The sequence below is a fragment of the Euprymna scolopes genome, chromosome 1 (genome assembly GCF_053919585.1).
Source record: "Euprymna scolopes isolate OS-2025 chromosome 1, ASM5391958v1, whole genome shotgun sequence".
NCBI lineage: Eukaryota > Metazoa > Mollusca > Cephalopoda > Sepiida > Sepiolidae > Euprymna > Euprymna scolopes.
Genome location: NC_136482.1, coordinates 63,887,880 through 63,911,903, shown reverse-complemented (window position 1 = coordinate 63,911,903; position 24,024 = coordinate 63,887,880). Strand labels below are relative to the sequence as shown.

General features: G+C 28.0%; 1 protein-coding gene across 3 annotated transcripts in view; it reads right to left on the bottom strand.

Moving 5' to 3' along the window:
- The window catches only part of LOC145300993 (GATOR complex protein Iml1-like), a 204,016-nt gene that overhangs the window by 69,596 nt on the left and 110,396 nt on the right, over positions 1 to 24,024 (bottom strand). For 2 of the 3 annotated variants that reach the window (XM_080144538.1, XM_080144549.1), the window contains exon 24: positions 2,334 to 2,444. The exons of the other annotated variant lie outside the window; for it this stretch is intronic. In XM_080144538.1, coding sequence (XP_080000664.1) covers positions 2,334 to 2,444 — 111 coding nt within the window. The remainder of the gene's footprint in view (positions 1 to 2,333; positions 2,445 to 24,024) is intronic. 3 annotated transcript variants of the gene reach the window in all.

The window sequence follows — 24,024 nt, the reverse complement described above, 5'->3', positions numbered from 1 at the left end:
CATCGTGCCATACCCTGTCAAATTATGTCCCCGATAGTAGCCCCCTACTTCAAAGTGGCACTTGCCTTGTTTGAGGTGAAAATTGAATAAAAAATAATAATAATAATAATAATAATAATACAATTCTATTTCAGTAAAGTATTCATTTTTTATCCCTCTAATTGAGAAATGATAATTAATGAGGTTTTACAATAATATCATGGAATATGAGATCTTACTTTGTCTAGAACAGAGCAATCAATAGAACTTTACACTAATATCTTGAGGTTTGCATTTATACTAGGCATCCATAAACAGCAAAGATAACATTTTATTGTTAATTTATAACCGAAACATAATAATTAACATAAAGTACAAAATAAAAATATTAATATGGTGTTCAAGCTAAGAGCAGAATTTTATTGGGCTCATTAGTTATAGCATATTGCAGATTTCTGTATGTTAGTGTTTTGAATATACGCACACACAAGTTGCATACTTTTGCCAGTAATGCTTATTTTACATCTCATAATGAACGCATTGAAAAAAAAAAAAAAAAATGCAAAGATTTACATCCTTAAATAAATAAAAAAAAATTTAATTTAAAAATCTTTAGTACGAGATTTTATTTTCAAATTAAATAATTTTATCTTAGAAAATATAATAATATAAAAAACTTATAAATCTCTGTAGTAGCAGCAGCATTTGAAATAATGAAAGCATTGTTTTGTAACTAACATCTCTGGTAAAGAGAGAAAGCTCATTTGTGAAAACTGATGCACTACATCTAAAACAACACCTTCATTCAACTTATGCAACTGATAGGCTTTCATTGTCAAATTGACAAAATTTAATTCGCGTAATACAATTACAGGGATATTTTTCGCATACAAAATTATTTTAAATATGAATAAAAATGTAAATAATTAATAAAGAACAATGGTAATTAATAGTAGCAAACAATCTGTGTCTCCCAATTGAATTAAAGTACATGAGTGGTAGGTGAAAAGGGTATTTATATTTGCTTCAAGGCAATACAAAAAAATGTTTGTATAAAGGACAATTGTGACGTAGATAGTGATGGAGTTTTGCTTACAAAGACACAATCTCTTCATGCATGCAAATTGAAGGGTACATTACAACATATTAATCAGTGCCAAAGTATGAGACATGTGACCAGGTAGAGGGAACACACAAGAGTTACACATAAGTTACAAAGGGGAAATAAGAAACAACTTCAAAATCAATCTGGAAAAGTTGGAGGTATTTTTTTTTAATATACAGAGAGAAAAGGATGAATTATAAAAAAAAAGAACACAGAAACCTTATGAAGAGATGAAGTATAAACAAAAAAAAGAGAAAGTAAAATCTAGCAAGAAGAAGATTTCTATTTAAAGATAGAATCATTCTGTTGAACTGAGCCATCAACTGCACGGTATAAACTGAGGCAAAGTTCAAATTACAGTGGCAACATTTCTCCTGATTACACTCTTTCTTTCTGCATATATGAATATTATAATATTAGATATTTTGAGTTATTTAGCTTTGGTTGGGGAAAACAATACAAAACAATTAGTCACATAAGATTGTCCCACTCATATGCAAGCATTGGTTTTTATTTTTAAGTCCTAGTTTATAGATTCAGTCCTCCTACAGCGAAAAGACATTTTAAATTAGGGAAAAGTCTGCATCTTCATTTTAAATTAGGGAAAAGTCTACATCTTCATAGAAAAAATAACAGAGTAAGCAACTTTTTTCTTTTTTTTTTTTTATTATACTGAAATACTAAAAACATGGAGTCAAATGTTGAAATAATTTTTTTCTCTCTTTATGTTGCACAGATGCAGATACTACACTTCCTTCAGTAATTTTCAAACATTCTTCCAAGCTTTTATATAAAAAAATTATTGCATTTTTGTCAATCATTGACATCAATTACTGACTATAAAATTATACAAAGACTCAATCGTGCTTTATATTTCCATATACCACATATTTGCACCAAACAAAAACTAATTAAATATTCAAGAAACTTCAAACTATGAGAATAGACATTATAGAAACGATTAGCCTACAGGATATCATAAATGTATAGGCAAACCAGGGTGGATAATAAATAAAAAAAAAAGGACATTAGTTATAATAAAGCTATGCAAAAACATCCAGCATCACAAAGCAAGCAAGCTATTCGAAAAGATATGTGAGAGAGAGATGGAATAAATAAAAATAAAGATGGAGTAGAAATAATTGAATAGGATATTAAAAATAAAAGTTTAAAAGAATTACAAACAAAAACACATCAACTGCTGAAGAAGTGATGATGATGAGTAGTAGGAGGAGGAGGGTGGTCATACTTATGCCAGCACAGAAATGCTCAGTATTGTAATCGGCTGTGAGAATCTGTTTGATAAGATGAGATTGGGCATTTGCTGTCTCTTGCCGATCCAGGGGCCTCCAGTCCCAACCTGAAACAAAACGGGAATGGTAGACATGATCAACAAAACAAACTTTTGTCACTTGATACAAGATGACAACGGTTTTTGCTTTCTGTTTTGACTTGTTAACTCTGGGTGAAACCATATTAACACTCACAAAATGCATATTTCATAGGAGAGGCAAGTTCAAGTGAACAGAATAGTATTAAATCAACAAAGTATTTTGAATCAAGGACAGCTATATTTTATATTAATTCATATACGTCTCACTTTCAAGCCCCTTGTATGCTACCTTACCCATTTCTTTTACCCTCTTTTTTGCTATTTCTTTTGATTTATGTTTTCCTATTCCTTTAAAAATAACAATGAAACTTTGTTTAAAAGAATGACGATTTAGAATCTGGTTTCATTGTTTAAAATGTTTGCCTTGAAATATATATATATATATATATATATATATATGTATATATATACACACACACACTCATCATTAGTCAACATTCCAAACCCAAAAACTATATTTAATTCACACTCATAATATTTTATTCATATTTTTGTTTTTATGAAGTACGTCTTACACATGCTTCGTTGAATAGCATAAATCCACCAAACAATATGCACACATATAAAATATATATATATATGGTGGGATATTGAGGTAATTGTTGATTGCATGTTATTCACATGTTTATAAATTTTTCCAGAAATCTACAACTCTGAGTTTTCTGGTCATCTCAGTATATCTATTCTTTTAAGCCACAGCTATTACAATCTTACAATGATTTCTTAATGCTATAAATTTTTATCTGCTTATATATGACTTATGTTTGAATTGCAATTGTGGTTACTATGGAAGTTATATGTGAGGACATATTCTTCTATGCCTCCTTTGACTCATTTAGTTACCTTATTTGTGCACTATTCTGATGTGATTTCGGGTAGGTTTTCAATCAGCCCATTTGTAGTATCTTGAGCAACAGTTTGAAGTCGAAAGTATAGGGTGATGTCTACCTAAATAACAAGGTGATCAGAATTCCTGAGGGAATTATTAGCATTTGTCAATCAGTGTAGTCAGAAATAGATAGAGAAGGTTTCCTCACAATCTGAGAGATGAGTAGAGACAGAGAAAATTTATGAAAGAGAATGTGCAATAATAGAGAAATTATGTGCGCTCTTACTAGCTGTGTCTGTATAGCTCACGAAACCAAGCCAATTACTATGGTGGACATTAAAATCCCCACATATGGGTGACGTAAAATTAAGCTTGTATTTAAACTAAGCTTGTTTATTTTTCAAAATATTTTATTTACTCTTTAACACAAATTTGAAATTTAAATTGTTACAGAATAATCCATAATGTAAGCAAATTGTCATTAAAGTAGAATTATTTCCTGTTCCGATATACTTGTAATTGCAGCTAGACTGAAACAACCGGTTTTGCTTTTTTATTAAGAATTAGCAACTTTCCAGAGACCACAGAAGGTCTAGCATATATGCTGGAACCAAAATGTGCCATTTTTCTGTTGTCAGTCTAGAAATCGTTCTTGATTGAGGCAATTTATTTATTAGTCATATTTCATAATCTCTGAAGATAATATAGATTGTAAATATAATTTGGTGATGTTGAGCTGCTTACAATTAGATTATTTTGTTATAAAATTCAAAGTAATTTTTTAAATAAAATGATTGTACTACATCGTATGTTATATATGAAATAATGTAATGTTTAATCTAAGCTAATGTAATGTTTTATGTTAAAGGTGGAGCAATGTAGGGTTTGTTTTAGTTTTTATTAATGGCCTAAGAAGCAGTTTTTTTACGAGTAGTGGAAAAAGTGTCAATTTTAACAATTTTCCTAGCCAGTATGAGTATTTTGTATAGAAACTGAATCAATATACATTAATTTGATGTAAAGAACTTAATGGAAGGAAAAAATAAAAATTAGCTAGGCCCAATCAAATATTCATAGTGAGGTCTATTTGCACCAATATCTGGTGCAAACAGACCCCACTGTTAGTGTCAGGAGAGCATCTGACCTATGAAAAGTTTTCTTCAATAAAATGTCTTCCAAAGTTCAGTTTGTTTTTATTTTAAGTTTGAATGTTGAAAGCTTATCAGAAAAGTCAAGGGAGAGCGGCGAGATTCTTTATAGAAGATGTATAAACTTATGTAAAGAACAGCATGGAGAGATAAATCGGTCAGAATAATTGTGAGAAAGAATGCAAGATATAAACTGTTTGAGATGAGAAATGAAACAGGAACAGGTGGTTTGGGTATCACAGAAAAATGAGTAGACTGATTATGTTAATTCTGCAAATGAGTTGAAGTTGATTTGATGTTATATTATGAGATGACCCCTCAAGGAGTCCAAATTGGAATTTATACCTGATTACATATCGTGCTAAGAAAAGAAAAAATGTAATATGCCAATCATGGAATGTTATGACCCAAAAGGCAAGGTTCTTTGATGGATACTGTCATGAAATAATCCAAAGTACAATTCAACAAGACAAGAAAAAATGGCATAAAAACAAGATTAGATATATGTATTTATACATACATCAACTATTATATTGTGCAATAAAATTCAATAAACACAAAACAAAACATGCAATGCAATGTCCCAACGGGTCAAAACAAAGCAAGGCAAAGAAAAAAGTTCGCAAGTTAACCAATGTTTTTCTTTTTTTCTTTTCTTTATATTATATGAGATAATATTTAGTCAAACAAAAAATAAATATCTGAGGAGTTTAGTTTGGCTATTCATGGAAATGGACAAGATTGGGATAAATAATCACAGAGTACTTTTCTCTTAGAAAAGGTATAATCCAAATGAGATAAACGATCCACAGAAATAAAATATACAAGAGAAGACAATGTCCAATTAAGAGCTCCTGGGATTTTAACAGTTCTTTGATATTCGCAGTAACGCATCCATTCCTCACCTTACAGTAAACATGGTGATTTAGGGTGTTTGCCCCTTTTCTGCCATATTGATAAATATATATTGGTATGTTGGCTCTTTATTCCATGCAGTTATCTCCAAATGGAGTTAATTAGGGTGTCTGGTGAATTTAACAATTTCTCCACCACAGATTCTGTCATTCTGCATCTGCTTGTTCTGACGTTAGATTTGTTTTTAAAATATTTTCTGCCCCATGTGGGTTTATTTGTGCACCAACTTTTAAAATTCCTTGTCCTCCCTCTCTCTTTATGAAATAGAAAGGAAGAATGGGAAGGGTAAGAGGATAAAGAAATGTGTGATGTGACGAGGAGTATGCAGAGGCTGTTTGTCTATGTTATTTCCGTTAGTAACTTAACACATGTGCGTTATGAATGACTCACTTTTCTTTTCACTGATCAAATAAAAATCTAATAAGAGGAAAGGGGAATGTTTGTCATAACACACTTTAATTGACTCTCGTAACAGTATCAACACTTAATTGCACTCACACGTAACAGTTATTTACCTCCTTTCCAGGTTAGACACAAGGTCAAGTGTACATTTGATGAAAGTATTTTTGCTGAACAATATTCAAACTTAGCATGCCTAACACTAAGCTACCATCACCTTCAGTTGAAATGGATGGTTAGTAATAAAATGTTCACAGCAATATCTATTTATGTGACTTAAATGAAGATGAGTTTGTGATAGGTTTATTACAGTATCTAACAAGGTTAGTGAAAAAAAAAAAAGAGCTAAGTTCTGGCTGAATATTTGAATGATCATGTTGGAAAGATCTCTAGTGGTTTGCAAAGTGTGCATGGAAGAAATGGATATAGTTATAAAGCACATAAGAGTACTTATAAAGTTATAGCTATTAGGAAAAGCCATCTTGCTCCTTATGAATTTAGAACAGCAAAGACTGAAATAAATTATCTGTTACTAAAAAAAATATTTTAAACAGAAGTTGTACCTGGTGAAGGAAGTTTGACACAGCATAAACCAGTTGTCTGTGAATTTAAGTTGAAAAAAGCTCATAAAGACAAAATTTATCCGCAGAAAAAGGTGCAATGGTTGAATGAAGAAAATGCAAACTTGAAAACCAAGTGAAATAGTGTTTGGTTTATAATTAATGAGAAAGCTTAGAAATGTATCAAGGACAAGTAAAATTCTATATTCCTATAAATTCGTTTTTCTTTTGGGTGTATTGATATTCATATTAAAAACCCCCTTTTCGACTTATTTAAAAAGAAAATACAATTTTCTTATATATGGGTTGTGGAATTGCATCCATCTGCAAAAGATCTAGCTAATTTGCATATTCTTTTAAACATTCATTTTAATTAATTTCCTATTAGTTTTTTTCAGTTTTCTTATGGGGTGATCATCTTTATTTAACTATTACGTGTAATTATATTCATGCAGATATTCTACATGATTTATACTTGCGTAATATTTGCGTAAAACGTTTACAGGAAACACAAAATTGTTTCCATATATATTTATATATACGTATATATTTTTGTTGCACAGATTTTGCCTACCAAACTCCTCCTAGAGTTTTTGGTCTACGGACATAAAATTTCATATATAAGATGTTTGAATCCATGCAAAACTTTATATTTGGGTTTTAGCCTGGAAAAATCCGTGCAAAAGTGTGAAAATAAAAAAAAATGAAATTTGCCAGGTGAAGGTCGAATGCCGCCATTACGAATGCATAATGTAGTTAATATTGGTTCATGTTTTAATTTTTAGCCTTGCAGTAAACATGTTTTCATAGCCCAGTCATTTATGGCAGAGGCAAAATAAATCGTGAGCTGAACGTTTTGGTTTCGATTCTCAATGGTGGCGCATGAGTCTTTTTTTTTTTTTTTTTAATCATTATTATATATTGCATCCAATCTATCTATCTATCTACATCTATAAAAGTGTAAATGTCTGTGTCTTTTCTCTATGGTAATGAAGGAAGACAATTATACAGAAATACATTACTTTACATATTCACACTTTTTAATATATACATATGCACATAACCTTATGGACAGTATATAGGGCCCGAGCAAAGCCGGGCGGAACTGCTAGTTATATATATATATATATATATATATATATATATATATAAACACAAACATTATACATGTATATTCATATTATGTATACATATACATAAAAATATACATATTATACATGACCTACCCATAACCTCTTATATGTTATAGCTAACTATGGAATAATCAAAAACATGCACGCTTGCACGTACAACAATTGCTACCACTTTTAACATAAGGAATTTCCTTGCTTAATATCCAGAAAAACTACTTATTTGCAGAAAATTTAAATGTAATATTCATTTTCAGCATACTCGAAAACTTCTGAAAGTTGTAATTTTAAAGGAAAATGTTAAGGTGGAAACCAAGTAAAAATTTACCAAAACTTCTATTTTTATATTTGCTTTTTAAAAAAAAAGCTACATTATGATGTTGGTCATCCATACCTTAAAATTAGTTTGTCGCCACTTGATCTTTACCCATTTTTAACAGGCTAAAAAGTTTGCTTGCATAATCTTTAAAGTATTAAACATTTTCAAGTATTTTTTAAGTCTTTAAACTGCCAATTAAAGAATCTAATTCAATAAAAAATAACTTAAATTAGTTTAAATCGTAAAAAAAAAATAAAAAATAAAAATAAAGTAAAACATGTAACTGCTATTACGTTTGGTTGCAATTACAGTGAGAAATATGATTTCTCAGTTAAATGATTTAAATTTCTTTTTTTCTTAACCAACTAGTTAACTATGAGATGTCACTTTTATTGCCTTTGGTAACAGTTACTTATTGTTTGATTTTTTGTCATGTTCCATTTATAAAAAAAAGTTAGATGCTATTATGTGTTGATAGTTAAGTAGTTTCTTTTTATTAACATGGTTTCACCGACCGGGTAAGCTGGTCTTAGTAATTTTAATGTCTTTAAACTGTCAATTACATAATTTATAAAAGACTTTAAATCGTAAACGCATTTATCTGGTTTTTGTTTGATAGTGATTCAAACTTGCAAATAAAAAATTTGAATAAAATACATAAAATGCCGACGTAAAAAACAAAAACCAAAAGGAATTTACAGTTTTGTTGGCATATTTTAAACGCAAAAAAATTGTCTATTAAAACAAACTTTCATGACTTTGATTTTATTTACTTATGCAAGTGTTGAATTTTTCAAAACCAGAAACTAAACTGGAAAGACAGTTTCAACACACAAGCAAGATGATCTGAGTCTTATAATATATATATATATATATACACTAGCAAAAGCACCCGTCGTTGACTGAGTTCAAAAAAGCCTACAGAAACTGGACTCTAATTTATGAAAGTATGATAGGTTATGAAAAGGAAGGGTTGTAAAGAGATAGCTTCGAATTTGGGGGTATCAAAATCAAAGCAAAATAGGATGAAAGTAAAAATAGAATAGATAAACCCCATAATTTATTATACCATACCTGTTTACACTGAAACACTTATCACAATATTCTGTGGATCTATATTAAAAAACCTTGTTAAACTTTGTGACATATTTCCATTCTATGGAGGTCAAGTGCGAACGAACATCCCATAATTTTATTATACCATATTTCTTCAAACTGAAACATAACAAAATATTATACTTACGCAGATAGATATGAAAAGCCTTTATTAAAGTTTGTGACTATTTCCATTCTATGGAGACCAGGCACGAACGCAGACCCCACAATTTTATATCATCCCTATTTAAGTTAAAACATACTTATCAAAGTATTCTTATGTACATCTATATAAAAAACACTTGTAAACGTTTTTTTTTTTTTAATTTTTTAGTTCCATACTTTGTGGACCAGGCACAAACGCAGACCCCACAATTTTAATGAACCACCGTTCTGCCAGATCAAACATACCTATTCCTGTGTCTCGATACATCTTTCATTATATGTGATCAGTTTTCTATAATAGTCAACCATATAGGAGCCTATTCGTGACCAGACACACACACAGACAATCAGCTTTATTTATTTATATATATATATATATATATATATATATATATATATATATATATATATATATGATTGCTTCATGTAATCACAAATTAATATACGAAGATATAATTTTATGCGTGAATTTTCAGTATTTACTTCAACAGTGCTCAATACATAGGTAGAGCTAGGTAATAAGTTATGGAAATATATGGCAATTAAGCTACACAGAATATTCCACATTTCGTTCTTGTGAGAATTTGTCAGGCTTATGCGGAAAGTTATGGTTATCGTGTGTTTATATATACACACATGCTATTGAATTTTCTAGTTAGCCAATCAGCTTCCTAATTAGTCAATGGGTGAGCACTTACAGGACAAAGGCACAGTTGACCTCTGGTTTACCCCTATCTTTGTGTGCTTATGGGAATGGTAGATATCCTTTTGTTGTAATAAGCTGACATAGATATGTCATTTTGTGTTTTAGTCTATATTTTGGATGTTATGTTATATATATATATATATATATATATATATATACACACACACACACACATACACACTTATTTATGAATATATACGTTTATTTTATTTATTTTCTATTGTTATTGTCAATTTCAAAATTTATTTTGTATCGCTATCCTAGAGTAACGTTTATCCTGTGCACACAGTTGTTCGCTATTTCTCTCCTACAGTTTAATAGATGTTTGGGTTCTTTAAGGAATAGGATAGCAAATTCTTCATTTAGGCACAATCTACATGGATCGTCTAGGTCCCTACATGTACTTGCTTGTCTTATTATTTTCCATCCACTTTCTTTGAGCTCCCAGTAATGGTTTGCTAGTGATGTTTTCATTCTGTGTTTTTTTGTTTTTGAACATACTTTTATGGTCATAATAACTGGTTTTGAAATCTAAGAAAATCATACCTACATAATATTTCTTGTTATTCAAGTTTTCTTTGGCAAATATTGTGGCCTGGTAAACTAAGCTTTTAGCTAGACGTTTACTTTGAAGTGGGCAGAGTGGGCAAGATCTACAGTTGCATTTATCTTTTTCATTATTAGTATTTTTATTTCTATTAGAGTTGTTGTTTGGGTTATTATTATCATTATTATTATTTCTACTAGTTACATTTTTATCCTTTGTGTTAGTTCTATTTTTGTCATGTTGTTCACTTTTTAATTTATTTTGTTATTGTTTTTATTGCTCTTATTTAATATTTTGTTATTATGTGCATTAATTATCATCTCTAAATTTTTGCAGCAGCTGTATGATATAAAAATAACCTAAAGTTATCATACAGCAATAAAAATAACCTTTTGTTCACATGTACGCATGTGTGGAGCATTTTACAAGAAGTTGGTGGAGGTCTTGATTGGAAATTATTTTAATGACAAGAAGTATTCAAGTCTGATAATTCTGGCTGATTATGTCAAAAAAGGATCAGTTTAAAGTCATAAGAACTTGAAATCTTCCATTTTGCATGCTCAAAAAAGGACTCTGCGGGAGAAATTGTTGCCTTGAGACAGAATGCTCTTCCCACCACTGCACATCAAGCTCAACTTAATCCAGCAGGCTATGAACAAGAATGATGACTGCTTCACTTACTTGTGCCAGGCTTTTCCACGATTGGCCATGGAAAAGTTGAAAGCTGGCATCTTTGACATTCCTCAGATCCTGCTGCTTTTTAGATATCCAGAGTTCAAAAACTTAATGAACAAAGTAGAACTGAAAGCTTGGAAGGCATTTGTTCTGGTAGTGAAGAACTTTCTTGGCAACAATAAAGCAAGCAACTATGCAAAACTTGTTAACATGTTGACTACTTTCAAAAACCTGGTCTGCAACATGAGCATCAAGATGCACTACCTATTTTCACATATGGACCAGTTTCCTGAGAACCTGGGTTCAGTTAGTGATGAGCAGGGGGAAGAGATTCTATCAAGACCTGAAAGAGACAGAGACTAAATATCAGGGTTGTTAGGATGCAGTCATGATGGCTGACTACTGTTGTAATCTGAAGAGAGACCTGCCTGCCGCTGAGAATTCCAGAAGTTTGAAGAAATAGAAGTTAAAACCTAAGAGTTTGAACAATCGTAAAGCAACGGAAACATACAATTTATGTGTAGTTATTAGGTTGGTGCAAAAATAATTTTTTTTTTTTTTTGATCAGATATATATATGTCAAAAAACATTTTTGCACCAACCTAATAATTTTATCAATGTCCACCATTCAGTTTACAGTAATCGATGTTTCTATCAGGTAAGCAATATACATTGTTGGCAAAACATTTTTTCTCTTTGAAATATATTTAGAAGGATATGTTGGCAAAAATCAGCTGATAATGCCACAAAAATATAATGAATTTTGTTACAAGATCTGATTTTTTTTTTCAAATCAACTTAGCCCAAATCCTAACCTGATGGAGAGAAATGGATGCCATTTCCTGATTTATCTGTGCAAAATTATTCTAAATCAGTTGGAGAACTCTAGACAACATTCAAAAAATAAAAATTGTTGCCCAATGTAATTAATGATGTATGTATAATTGGATATGTGTGTGTGTAGATTTATCCAAATATGAGTACACATGTGTGCCTTTATACACCCACATACACAGATCAAAACAGGCACATTAAAATCACTCATAAGCACACACACATGTGCACATACACACAAACACACTTATGAAAAAGTAACCACAGAAAAACACACATGCGCCTGCACACCACATTCTTCTACCACACAAGAAAACTAAATGATATATAAAAATAAAAGACTCACAATTCTAATTTCTACTGAATGAACCCCAATGCAACTGAGTGAGCCACACTTAAGTTAGAAGAAATGACAATTCAAAAAAACATTTCACTTGATGAGAAAAAAAAAATTAATTTTCAGAATTACTTCCTGAAACCTAGCTTTTTCCACAAAATATTCCAATAAGGATGTAAAACTCGTCCGAAACATGTTATGGACATTCAAACTTATATCAATAATTAAAAAAAATGAAAATATCATAATAAAGTAAGTAGATAAAAAAACAGCAATTGTTGGTGGCTTCACTCCTATATATGAAAACATACCTTGCACATATATAAAAAATAAATCATGGATGAATTAGAATTATGATTACATACTTGTGTATGTTAAGAGGACTTAGCAAATGGTTTAAACAAATTAAAACCTAATGTAGGTATTTTAAACACTTATTTCAACCTGACAACTTAAAATAATAGATAGATCAAATTATAGAGACGAATTAAATTGTGTAAATTTCAGCCTATTATCTAGATAAATAGTTTCATATTGTTTGAGTGATATTTAAGGATAGGAAATTCAGGGTTGAGTGTGGTAGTCTTAAGAGTAATTGTTAGGGGGTTCTAAGAGGTTAGAGTTAATTCTAGTTGCAAACAAGAAGGGTATGAAAATAATGTTGATCCCTACAAATTGACATGTTATGGGAGATGATTATACAAATTAGAGTAAAATCCAATAAAAAAAAAAAAAAAAAAAAAAAAAAAAAAAAAAAAAAAAAAAAGGGGGAGGATAAAAGAATTTGTTTTGGATTCCAGAGACTGTTCAGAGTATGAAATACTATGATCAATTCAAGATGCACTTTACAACATGCAAATACACAACTGATTGGCAGAGGTTAGAATTAGAAATGCAGCAGTGATCTTGTTCATACTTGAATTGGAAATGTTAAGATCAACAAATTGTGAGAATACACTTGTTAAGATTCTACTAAGAGCATCTATGGATGATGTTGCTGTAAAATCGAAGAATGCAGAAGGAATGGAAACCGTATTAAACTGACTAGATCAACCTATTGAGCAGTCCAGAATGAGATTTAAGGCTTAAAAATGAAGAAACGTAACCTATCAGAAAGATAAACAAAAAGAAAAAAGATATATAAGAGAAGTGATTCCAACTGTAAAAGAAAAACCAGTGAAAAGCTTGGGAAAATGGTACAGAGACATATTAAGCAACACAAGCCAAGGAGAGGGAAATACAGCAACAGAAGAAGGATTAAAAGGTAATTGATAAGACCAAATTACCAAGAAAGTACAAATGTTGGCGCCTGCAGTTTGGTCGGTATCCTCAAAAAATGTGGTCAGCGCATATGTATGGAGTAGAACTTATCAAACAACGGTGCGGAGTTAACACGAGGAAGTGGTTGGGACTACCAAGAATATTGAACAACTCAGCATTGTTTGGAAAAGAGGGACAGCTGAAGCTACTATTGCATCGATTGTTGAGGAGTATAAGTCTCAAAAATAAAGACAGTCTTGATGCTCCATTTTTCTAATGATCAAGAAATTAAGGATAATCTACCTGAAGTAAGCAGGCGTGAAAAGCAGAAGAAGTGACCAAAACAGTTATTAACAACTCTGATTTGACACTAAATCGATCGGCATAACTAAATCTTGAAAGTCATAAAAAGTTATAACATTAGAAAATAGAGAAGTTTGATGAAGGACAACTACCAAAAATAGAGAAGATCATGAAGATGAACTTTCATAAAGCTCGAACAACATGTATAATAAAAAGTCACTTAAGGATAAAGTTAACCAATGAAAGATGACAAAGAAAATGAAACTTGACAGTAGACCTCCAGAATTGGTATTTCCATTGGTCCTTATACAGCAAAGACCAGACCTTGTAATGTGGAGTGAGGAAAAAAAGGTTGGAATAAGGTTTGAGTTAACTGTACCCTGGGGGGATAATTTTGCAATTGCAGAAGACAGTAAATAAGAGTCATATGGTGATCTACTGGTTCAGTGCCAGGGAAAGAGATGGAATATTTGGCTGGGAGAACTTGAGGATATGTTGAACCAAAGCTAGTCAACATACGTCAACATGGTTTTTGTTATACAAACACAGAATTAAAAAAAACTTTGTAACAGAAAGTAACTGAGAAGGCATCACACAGGATCTAGTTAAGAAAAAAAAAAAAATGAGTGTTGGAGAAAGTAGCTTACACTATTACCAATAAAACCTACAGTTGAGGGGATTTCGCCACTTCAGAGATGTAGTAGAGGGGTAGGATCCGAGCAAAGTGGTTCCTCCTGATGATCATGGTACTGGATTTGATTACAGAGCTGTTAGCTGGACAGTGCATATAAATTACTATATATGTATACATATTATATTATAAATATATGAAAATATGTGCAATGATATACATGTTTTGCTATTATGAATGGTGGATGTTGTAATGATAGATACTTGCCCAGAAGAAGGGTGGCAACAAACTTCAAATATCTCTGACCACCCAAAAAGTTATTCTCTTTATAAAATCAGTGAATTAAACAATTCTTGCCGAGATTACATTTCTAAGAAAAGCAATATCTGGCGTTATTTGCAGGTAAGTCCCAGGAATGGAGACAGTTTTAGATGCTTTGTTAAGTAGATGTCGGGAACAGCAAATAGTTATTCTAACCAAGGGCCATAACCAATCAAGAGTGAAGAGATCCCAGAATAAACGAAAGAGAAGAGGAGGAAGAAGAGGAGTTGAAGAGTGGACAGTTGATTTTGGGGGAGAGCTGCAAGGCAATTTGGTAGCAGGGATCCTTAAGGTAGGTTGGGTCCTGTTAGAACTTTCAGTCAATTGTTATTGATGGGACATTTTTATCTTGTCAAATAAAGATTCAGTGCTGCAAGTATGTTATTCACCTAGTTAGATGGGAACCATTTGTAAAATAAAAATATAATAAACATCTATTATTTGTTATAAACTGGATTTTTGGTATTGTTTAGTGTGAGAACTCATTCATTGTAGTAGCAATACACATGGACCAGAAAACGCTTTGGATAATCACAGATTTCAAGGGGGTTCTACTAAAATAGTCATATTTTACAAACCAAAGCACTTTAAGTCCTCAAAATACTACTGTTTTGTTCAGAAATGAATATACTTTATACACGAAATAATAAATAATGATTTACATGATATATTTTTAGAGTTTTAAGCAAATAAAGTGATAAAAATGTGAACATCATAAAACAGCGTTTTCAGTAAGATTTTCTAAAGACATCTGATTTTTAAATGCTCATACCGTGTTTGTATTAAGAATTTTATCATGAAATTTGGAAACTAACCAGAAGAGATGTCACTTAATAGTTTGGGGCATCCAAAATACTTTTCACCACTCGTTTTTTTTTCTTTTGTTGTGTTAAAAAAGAGATTTCAAGTATCGTAATATCAAATATTGAAAAAATTTTCTTCAGACACCCACTGTTAAATAAAACAATCTCTTGTGGTAGCTAGTAATTTAAAATCATGATACTCGGGGGGAAAAAATCATTTTGAGTTTGAGTGTAGACTGTCTTATAGTATTAGTAATAGCATCATCATCATCAGCAATAGCAGCAATAACATGGCTGTAAACAGACGTTTTTTTGTTGTTGATTTTTATTCCAGATCAAATTATTTTAAATTGAAAATCTGATTATAAGAAGCCGCACATGCGTGCTCCCCCTCTTGTTCTGCATGTGAGATGACACCACAAAGATAAGTGAAGAAACGATGAATGTGAGAAGTGTGAAGGGCCAATGTTGCCTTCACATTTTTGCCAAGTTTCAAAAACCCTAATGGATGGGGCAAAAGTTATGGGGTAAAAAGTGTCATTTTTTGCAATTTTGGAAAACTTAAACAGTAGAATCACATTCTGGAGAGGTGATCAGATAGGAGGTGTAACAGAAGATTAAAATTTTTGTTCTCAGTGGAGGAGAAATTCTTCACAACTGAGACAATTTTTAATTTTTGTTCCTTTCTCCACATTAAAAAATGACCTTGGTGCCTAACTCTGCCCTTGTAAGGAGGCAAAGTAAACAGGAATAATACCAAATGAATATTCCAACATATTTATTTTTAAACAGTCCTAGATTTAGATTTCATTTTTGCTTTGTACATAAAATGAATTACAATTCAGCTTTGAGTTCTCTAACTTCTTTTCTTTTAATGGATACATAGCATTTTTAAGGAATTGCAGCATATTTTTGTGCTTTTACTGCAGATTATTTGGAAATCATTAATTTCTGGAGATTTTCAGTCGCATATTCTGATTCCTTGCACAAAAATACACTTATGTGGCAAATTTCATTGCTTAAGCTTGTGTTTTAACAAAGATATAACATTTTAATGAAAAGGTAATGTAAAAAATGTGATAAAACGCATATGGTCTTAAAGAGGGAAAATATCTAAATGTGCAAGACAGAAAAATAGTCATAAGTTTAATTTGAATTGGATTTAAAAAAATTTTTTAATTCTTTCTTGGCTTATCTAGTTCTTTCTATGTATACCATTATTGAGATATTTGTAGCCATTTCAATTTTTTTCATGTGTATTGCTGATAGCAGTATTGAACAGTGAGCACATGTGCAGGTTCACATTTTGTGCTGTTCACTAAAGATAGATTCTTTGAAAAAAAAAAAAAAATGGAGAAAGAAAGCAAGAGAGAGAAAGAACAAATGCCCGGACTCAAACAAACAAAACAAATATATAAAGAAAGTGATTGAAAAATGAAAACAGAAAAACACAAAGCTATAAACTACAACTTCAAAAGAAAAGAGAAAGATTTTTTTTTGATAATGTAAAAACTATGAACACATGCACACACAAAGAAAAAGAGGGATAGAAAGATAATGTACGAGCTAGAATAAAAAGTAATGAAAAAGACAAAGAAAAAATATAAAGACAGAGCGAGAAAACAAATGGAAAACAGAGAAGAGGCACAAAAAAGAAGATAGGTTATGCAGTTTATTTTTCTGTCTATTGTGTTGTTTTATTGTGTGAAGCACTGGGCAAAAAATTTTCTTAATTCTATTTTTATGATATCCTATAACTAAATTGATTTTTGGTTAATAAATAATAAATTATTTGTAAATCCTCACAAGGTAGCAAATATATTAAAATAGTTAAAATAACAGTTTTTAAAAATTCTATCTGTGTTTGTGAAGAGTATACTTTAAAAGGAAACCATCAAAAATAGAAAATAGATAGCAATCAAACTTGTTTAAAAGAAAAGTAAAAGATATGAAACATGGGTTGAGATATCGAATTTAATAGAGAAAAAAAATGTACTCACACACATATCTCAACGTGCAGAAGGAATGGGTTAGAATTTATTAGGATTAATGGGTTTTCAAGAAATGACATTTTGATAGTCATGATGAGAAAAAGATAGAATCACAAAAGATTTACATGAAATTGATTTCCTTGGGGCAAGTCAATAGCATGCTACTTTTTTCTCTTTAATATGAAACCATTGTAACAGAGTGCAAAATGGAGTCATTGTAAATAAAAAACTACAGAAAGGACAGAGAGCATGTTAGAAAAACAAGCACGTAGAGACGTGACTGAACGCATAGCCGTAATGACAAGTGGCACATGGTGAGAGAATGAGAAAATATTGTTTTTAAAAAAAAAAAAAAAAAGGTTATGACTTGTCCTATGTTCTTTGCAACATATTGGGTCTACCTGTGTAACGTTACACCATCACTAACCACAAATGTTTTTGTTTTTTTAAATTAAAAAAAAAAATCTTTTTAAAAAAATATACAGAAAAGGACAAATTGTGGAGAATCCTATACCTTGTTTGTTTATACTGCTGTAATAAAATTTCAAACATTTTTTATATGAGGAGAAATCTAAACTGCAAGAAAAAAGTAAACAATGTGCAACCATATGCTACAGTGTCTTTGAAATTTAGAAAAAAAAAAATTTAAAAAAATAAGCCCCATCAAAGACAAAAAACAGAAAAAGTGTGTTAGCACGGTGAAATAGGTTTATATATTTATCACATATTCTTTTGGATGTCACATATTCATTATCAATACAGAAAAATTTAATAATTGTAGTTTTTGCAAAGAAATAAATTTTGAAAAATTCTTACAATACTAAAAAAAAAAAAAAAAAAAAAAAAACTGCCTTATTTTTAGAAAGTTTGTCTGCCTTTCTGAGCCTAAAAGCTATCATGCATTATTTGTATACATATACAAGAAAAAAATGATGCAAAAAATGTCACCAATTGAGTTTAGGTGAAATTGTTTGAATGAGGAAAATGAGATTTCAAAGTTAGTGAAATATAAAAAAAAACTCAAACAAAATTAATCTCTTTCTGCTCAATATGAATTAAATATTATTGATATCTCTTTCTCTCTCTCTCTGTACAGTTATAAAGCTAAATAATATTAATTATGTGTTGTGATATTCTGATTTGTTTATAATGGACTGTTTATAATGGACTATTCTATCATTTATTACTTTCAACTGTTAATAAAAAAAAAATGAAGTGCATAAAATAAAAGGTGGTTCAACAATATATAGTTAGTGAGATGAATAGAAATTTAGTAAGAGATTGGTGAATTGCAAATTATGGCTAATTAAAACAATTAAAATGGAAGTTTTTGTCAAGCCTAAATCAATTTTAATGTGTGATTAAAATAAAAAAAAAATCATTGTTGATTAACTTAGCTTTAGTATAATAATAATATAGATAGATATAGAATTGAATGAAAGATATTACATGTAACTAGCACAGCTACCTGATATGTAGCAATTATCATGCATGTCCATGAAGAAAAAGAGTGTGTCACACTGTGTTGTCTATTAGCGATTGAACCCAGAGTATTCTACTTAAAAAAAAAATAAAAAAAAAAAAAAAAGAAAAAAAAAATAGAATATTGTTATTTTTTGTGCGATGACAATTCACTCATGCAAAAAGATAAAAATATAAATAAGATAAAAATATAAATAAGATAAAAATATAAATAAGATAAAAATATAAATAAAATAAAAATATAAATAAAATAAAAATATAAATAAAATAAAAATATAAATAAAATAAAAATATAAATAAAATAAAAATATAAATAAAATAAAAATATAAATAAAATAAAAATATAAATAAAATAAAAATATAAATAAAATAAAAATATAAATAAAATAAAAATATAAATAAAATAAAAATATAAATAAAATAAAAATATAAATAAAATAAAAATATAAATAAAATAAAAATATAAATAAAATAAAAATATAAATAAAATAAAAATATAAATAAAATAAAAATATAAATAAAATAAAAATATAAATAAAATAAAAATATAAATAAAATAAAAATATAAATAAAATAAAAATATAAATAAAATAAAAATATAAATAAAATAAAAATATAAATAAAATAAAAATATAAATAAAATAAAAATATAAATAAAATAAAAATATAAATAAAATAAAAATATAAATAAAATAAAAATATAAATAAAATAAAAATATAAATAAAATAAAAATATAAATAAAATAAAAATATAAATAAAATAAAAATATAAATAAAATAAAAATATAAATAAAATAAAAATATAAATAAAATAAAAATATAAATAAAATAAAAATATAAATAAAATAAAAATATAAATAAAATAAAAATATAAATAAAATAAAAATATAAATAAAATAAAAATATAAATAAAATAAAAATATAAATAAAATAAAAATATAAATAAAATAAAAATATAAATAAAATAAAAATATAAATAAAATAAAAATATAAATAAAATAAAAATATAAATAAAATAAAAATATAAATAAAATAAAAATATAAATAAAATAAAAATATAAATAAAATAAAAATATAAATAAAATAAAAATATAAATAAAATAAAAATATAAATAAAATAAAAATATAAATAAAATAAAAATATAAATAAAATAAAAATATAAATAAAATAAAAATATAAATAAAATAAAAATATAAATAAAATAAAAATATAAATAAAATAAAAATATAAATAAAATAAAAATATAAATAAAATAAAAATATAAATAAAATAAAAATATAAATAAAATAAAAATATAAATAAAATAAAAATATAAATAAAATAAAAATATAAATAAAATAAAAATATAAATAAAATAAAAATATAAATAAAATAAAAATATAAATAAAATAAAAATATAAATAAAATAAAAATATAAATAAAATAAAAATATAAATAAAATAAAAATATAAATAAAATAAAAATATAAATAAAATAAAAATATAAATAAAATAAAAATATAAATAAAATAAAAATATAAATAAAATAAAAATATAAATAAAATAAAAATATAAATAAAATAAAAATATAAATAAAATAAAAATATAAATAAAATAAAAATATAAATAAAATAAAAATATAAATAAAATAAAAATATAAATAAAATAAAAATATAAATAAAATAAAAATATAAATAAAATAAAAATAAAAATATAAATAAAATAAAAATATAAATAAAATAAAAATATAAATAAAATAAAAATATAAATAAAATAAAAATATAAATAAAATCAGAAATTAAAACTATTAGTCTATATTTGGCCTGGTAAAAACAAAACTGTAAGGAGTTAAATTATTAAACATCTTTGCAATATGAGTCTAAGAAAAAAAACAAATATGGTGCAAGTTTATTCTGTTTGTCTAAAATTAAACTGTAATAATGTCACTTTTTGTTTCAATTCAGTTTATTGAGTGAATTGTTTCAAATGTTGTTAGTCATCACAGAAAATGATTGTGAATAAAAAGGAATTCAAAAATCAGAAATGCGTAAAACGAACCGAATGTTTTTATATTTATAATCACAGATCATAGGAAAAGAAAACAGAAAAAATATGTGTTGTTTTGTTGATAAAATAAACGGTAAATGTTTAAAAATAATTTTATTTGTTCATTTAAAAGGAAACTCATTTTGCTTCAAACTATTTGTTTTTAAATGTAAATTATCAAGTCATAATAGAATTACACCTCTAATTTTGAAGGAAAGTTTGATTAAGTTTAAAAGTTTGCTAGTTTAAAATAAGATTTTTATTTTTAAGTATAGCTAGAAATGTAGATGTAAAATACTGAATGAATTAATCACCTTAAAACAAAGTAATTTAAGTAAAATTTAATAGTACTTTCACAAACAGCAGATTCTTGATGCAGTTTGCAAAGTTTATATTTGTAACAAATGCAACAATTTATTTGGCTAACAGATGAATAGCCAACAGAAACGTAATGAGTATCTTACTAAATGAAAATGTTGGTTTGATTATTGATGTTATGTGATCAATGAAATTGGATTTTCAATTTTTATTTGCATAATGAAAATTTCTGGATAAAACTGACTAGTTATAATGAAATATCCATTTTTTAGCTGCATTGCTTTACATACTTTGCATTATTTGAAAATCTGAGCAAGCTTGATTTTAAATATGGAGTTTCCTTTAAAACAGATCATGCATAATGGCTGAGTGATTAGAATATCGATTGTCAACAAGACAGCCCAGTTTCAATCAATTAAACAACCCCAGTAGAATTAAGAGAAAACAAATTAGATCAAAAAGAAAATACAACATTCATAGTTACTTTTGTTTTTCAGAACAATAATTTTAATATATTTTATTCTAAAGATATGTGTGTGTGTGTGTGATAGAAACGCTTCTTCAAAAGCAGACATCTTAGTAAGAATTTCATTTTTTTTGTAAAATGACTACAATAAAAAATTATTGATCAAGATGTGTAAAAAAGTACCTCTATTAAAAGAAAAGGTGCAAGAAGCATATGTAATGTATTCTTTCAAGTTTCTATGCAGGTCATGCATTGAAAGATTTGTTTCAACCATGAAAACCGATTGACGTAAAAAAAAAAAAAAATTTTTTAAATAGTAATATTTTGGGTTCTAACAGAAAGTCGTTATCAAAATGATAAAAAAAGTTGGCTGCATCAAATGATCTAGGCAAAATTTATCAAATCAAGAAACCGATAATTTGGAAAATTATTCAGATAGCACTGAGTTATTTAAGTTGACCAGTTGACCACTTGTTCAAAATCACTCATGACAAGTTTGATTTGTAGTAAAAGGATTCAGTAATCAAACAATGCATTTTTTTTTTTTACTAAGCATAAACTTGATTGGTCCGTCAATTCTATTTCAGGATGGTGAATAGAAGAAAAAGAGGGATGATCTCAAATGACATTAGAATATAAAAAATAACAGAGTTGATTTTACTATAAGATTACTGCATGAACTTTAAAAAGGAAATGTCTCACCTGTATACGATAATCCAGTTTTGTGTGTGCATCCTTGCTGTCAGTCTCATCCAAAGTAAGCTGTAACCGACAGCAGGAGAGAAGATGGTGGTGTTCTATTTAACAGTAGAATTTTATGAAATAAAGCTTAAGGCATTACAATAGAGATTGGAGTCAAAAGTTGCAGAGAAAGATGAGCAACAAAATTTGGGACTAGTGCAAGCAAGCAGTCCAAAAGGCATTAAGAAAAGTATTAGTAAAATTTAATTGAGAAGTTATAAGAACCTACAGGCAAACAGGAATAAATACAGTTTATGCTTTGTAAATATTGTAACTGTTTTAATGTCTTTCCATCCATACGTTCAGCACTAATACACTCAATATTGTTTTGAATAGAATATCTCAACTTTTCCATAGTAATAACTGAGATAATCTCCTTATAAAAATACATCAACAATTAACAAAATAATAAAATACTAGAAGGCTTCTAATTTCCATAAATTACTGCAAATAAAGAAAAATTGTAGTTGATTAAACAAGTGATTTGAAAAAGCAAAATGAGTTTTGCTATTACTTCCACACAATTATTAGGTAATCATCTTTTGATCAAATATGAAAATAATCATTCGAAAAATAAGCTGCTTTGTAAAAATTGAACATTACAATCACTAAATTATTGCAAGTTTCATCCTACACATTTTTCATTTAACTTAAATTCTGATTTAGTCATTATGCTCAAAGAAATCCAGTTTCCCTTTATCCCACTAATAACAAAATATTAAAATGGCCGATTTGTTTACACAGAAACAGAAATTAGTTTTAATACTTTACACTATTGCTTTTTAAAAATAAAAGAATGTATTAATAATAAATGATACATTTCCAACAACAACAAAAATGAACACCAAGATCAACAATTGAAATCAAAACCATTACATCTTCAGTCTGTTACTCTACAATCAAAACTATTTGATTCAACTATTTATACGATTCTAATCAGTTATATCTGCAATGCTACGTAGTTTAGTATTGAAAAATGGCTACATTTTAAAAGTCTTCTAAGGTGGATTCATTATGTTTTGAAAGAAATCAAATTGACACCAGCACATTTTGTGGAGGGAGGGAATAGGAACGCAATAGTTATCAATGCATGTTATACACGCATGGTTTAAAAATACAAATCCTTTAAGACTTTTTTTTTTTTTTTTTTTTTAACTAATTAGCTGTGCAATATATTTGTACAAGAAACATTTTCTAGAAAATTTAAATAGCTGCATCAGACCAAATTTGGAAAGTAAAACTTCTTCAGAATGTTTTAAAAGTAAAAAATACATTTTCATTTTCTTAATTATATTCAAAACTAAATTTCATAAAATATCCATAAACAATGTTAACTGAATTTTATAAATCGTGTAAAGAAAGTCGTCTATTTTATCAAGATATACTTGATTTGTTTGAAATGCGTTACATTTCTCTCAATCATTTTCGAAATGGGCTCACTCTCATTAAGTATCCTCAGATCAAAGCTAGTAACAGACATAGAAAAGGAGGGAAATTTTCAAAGTTGTTGCTAAGAAGTTTTAGAGTTGAAAAAAATTTTTTTTAAA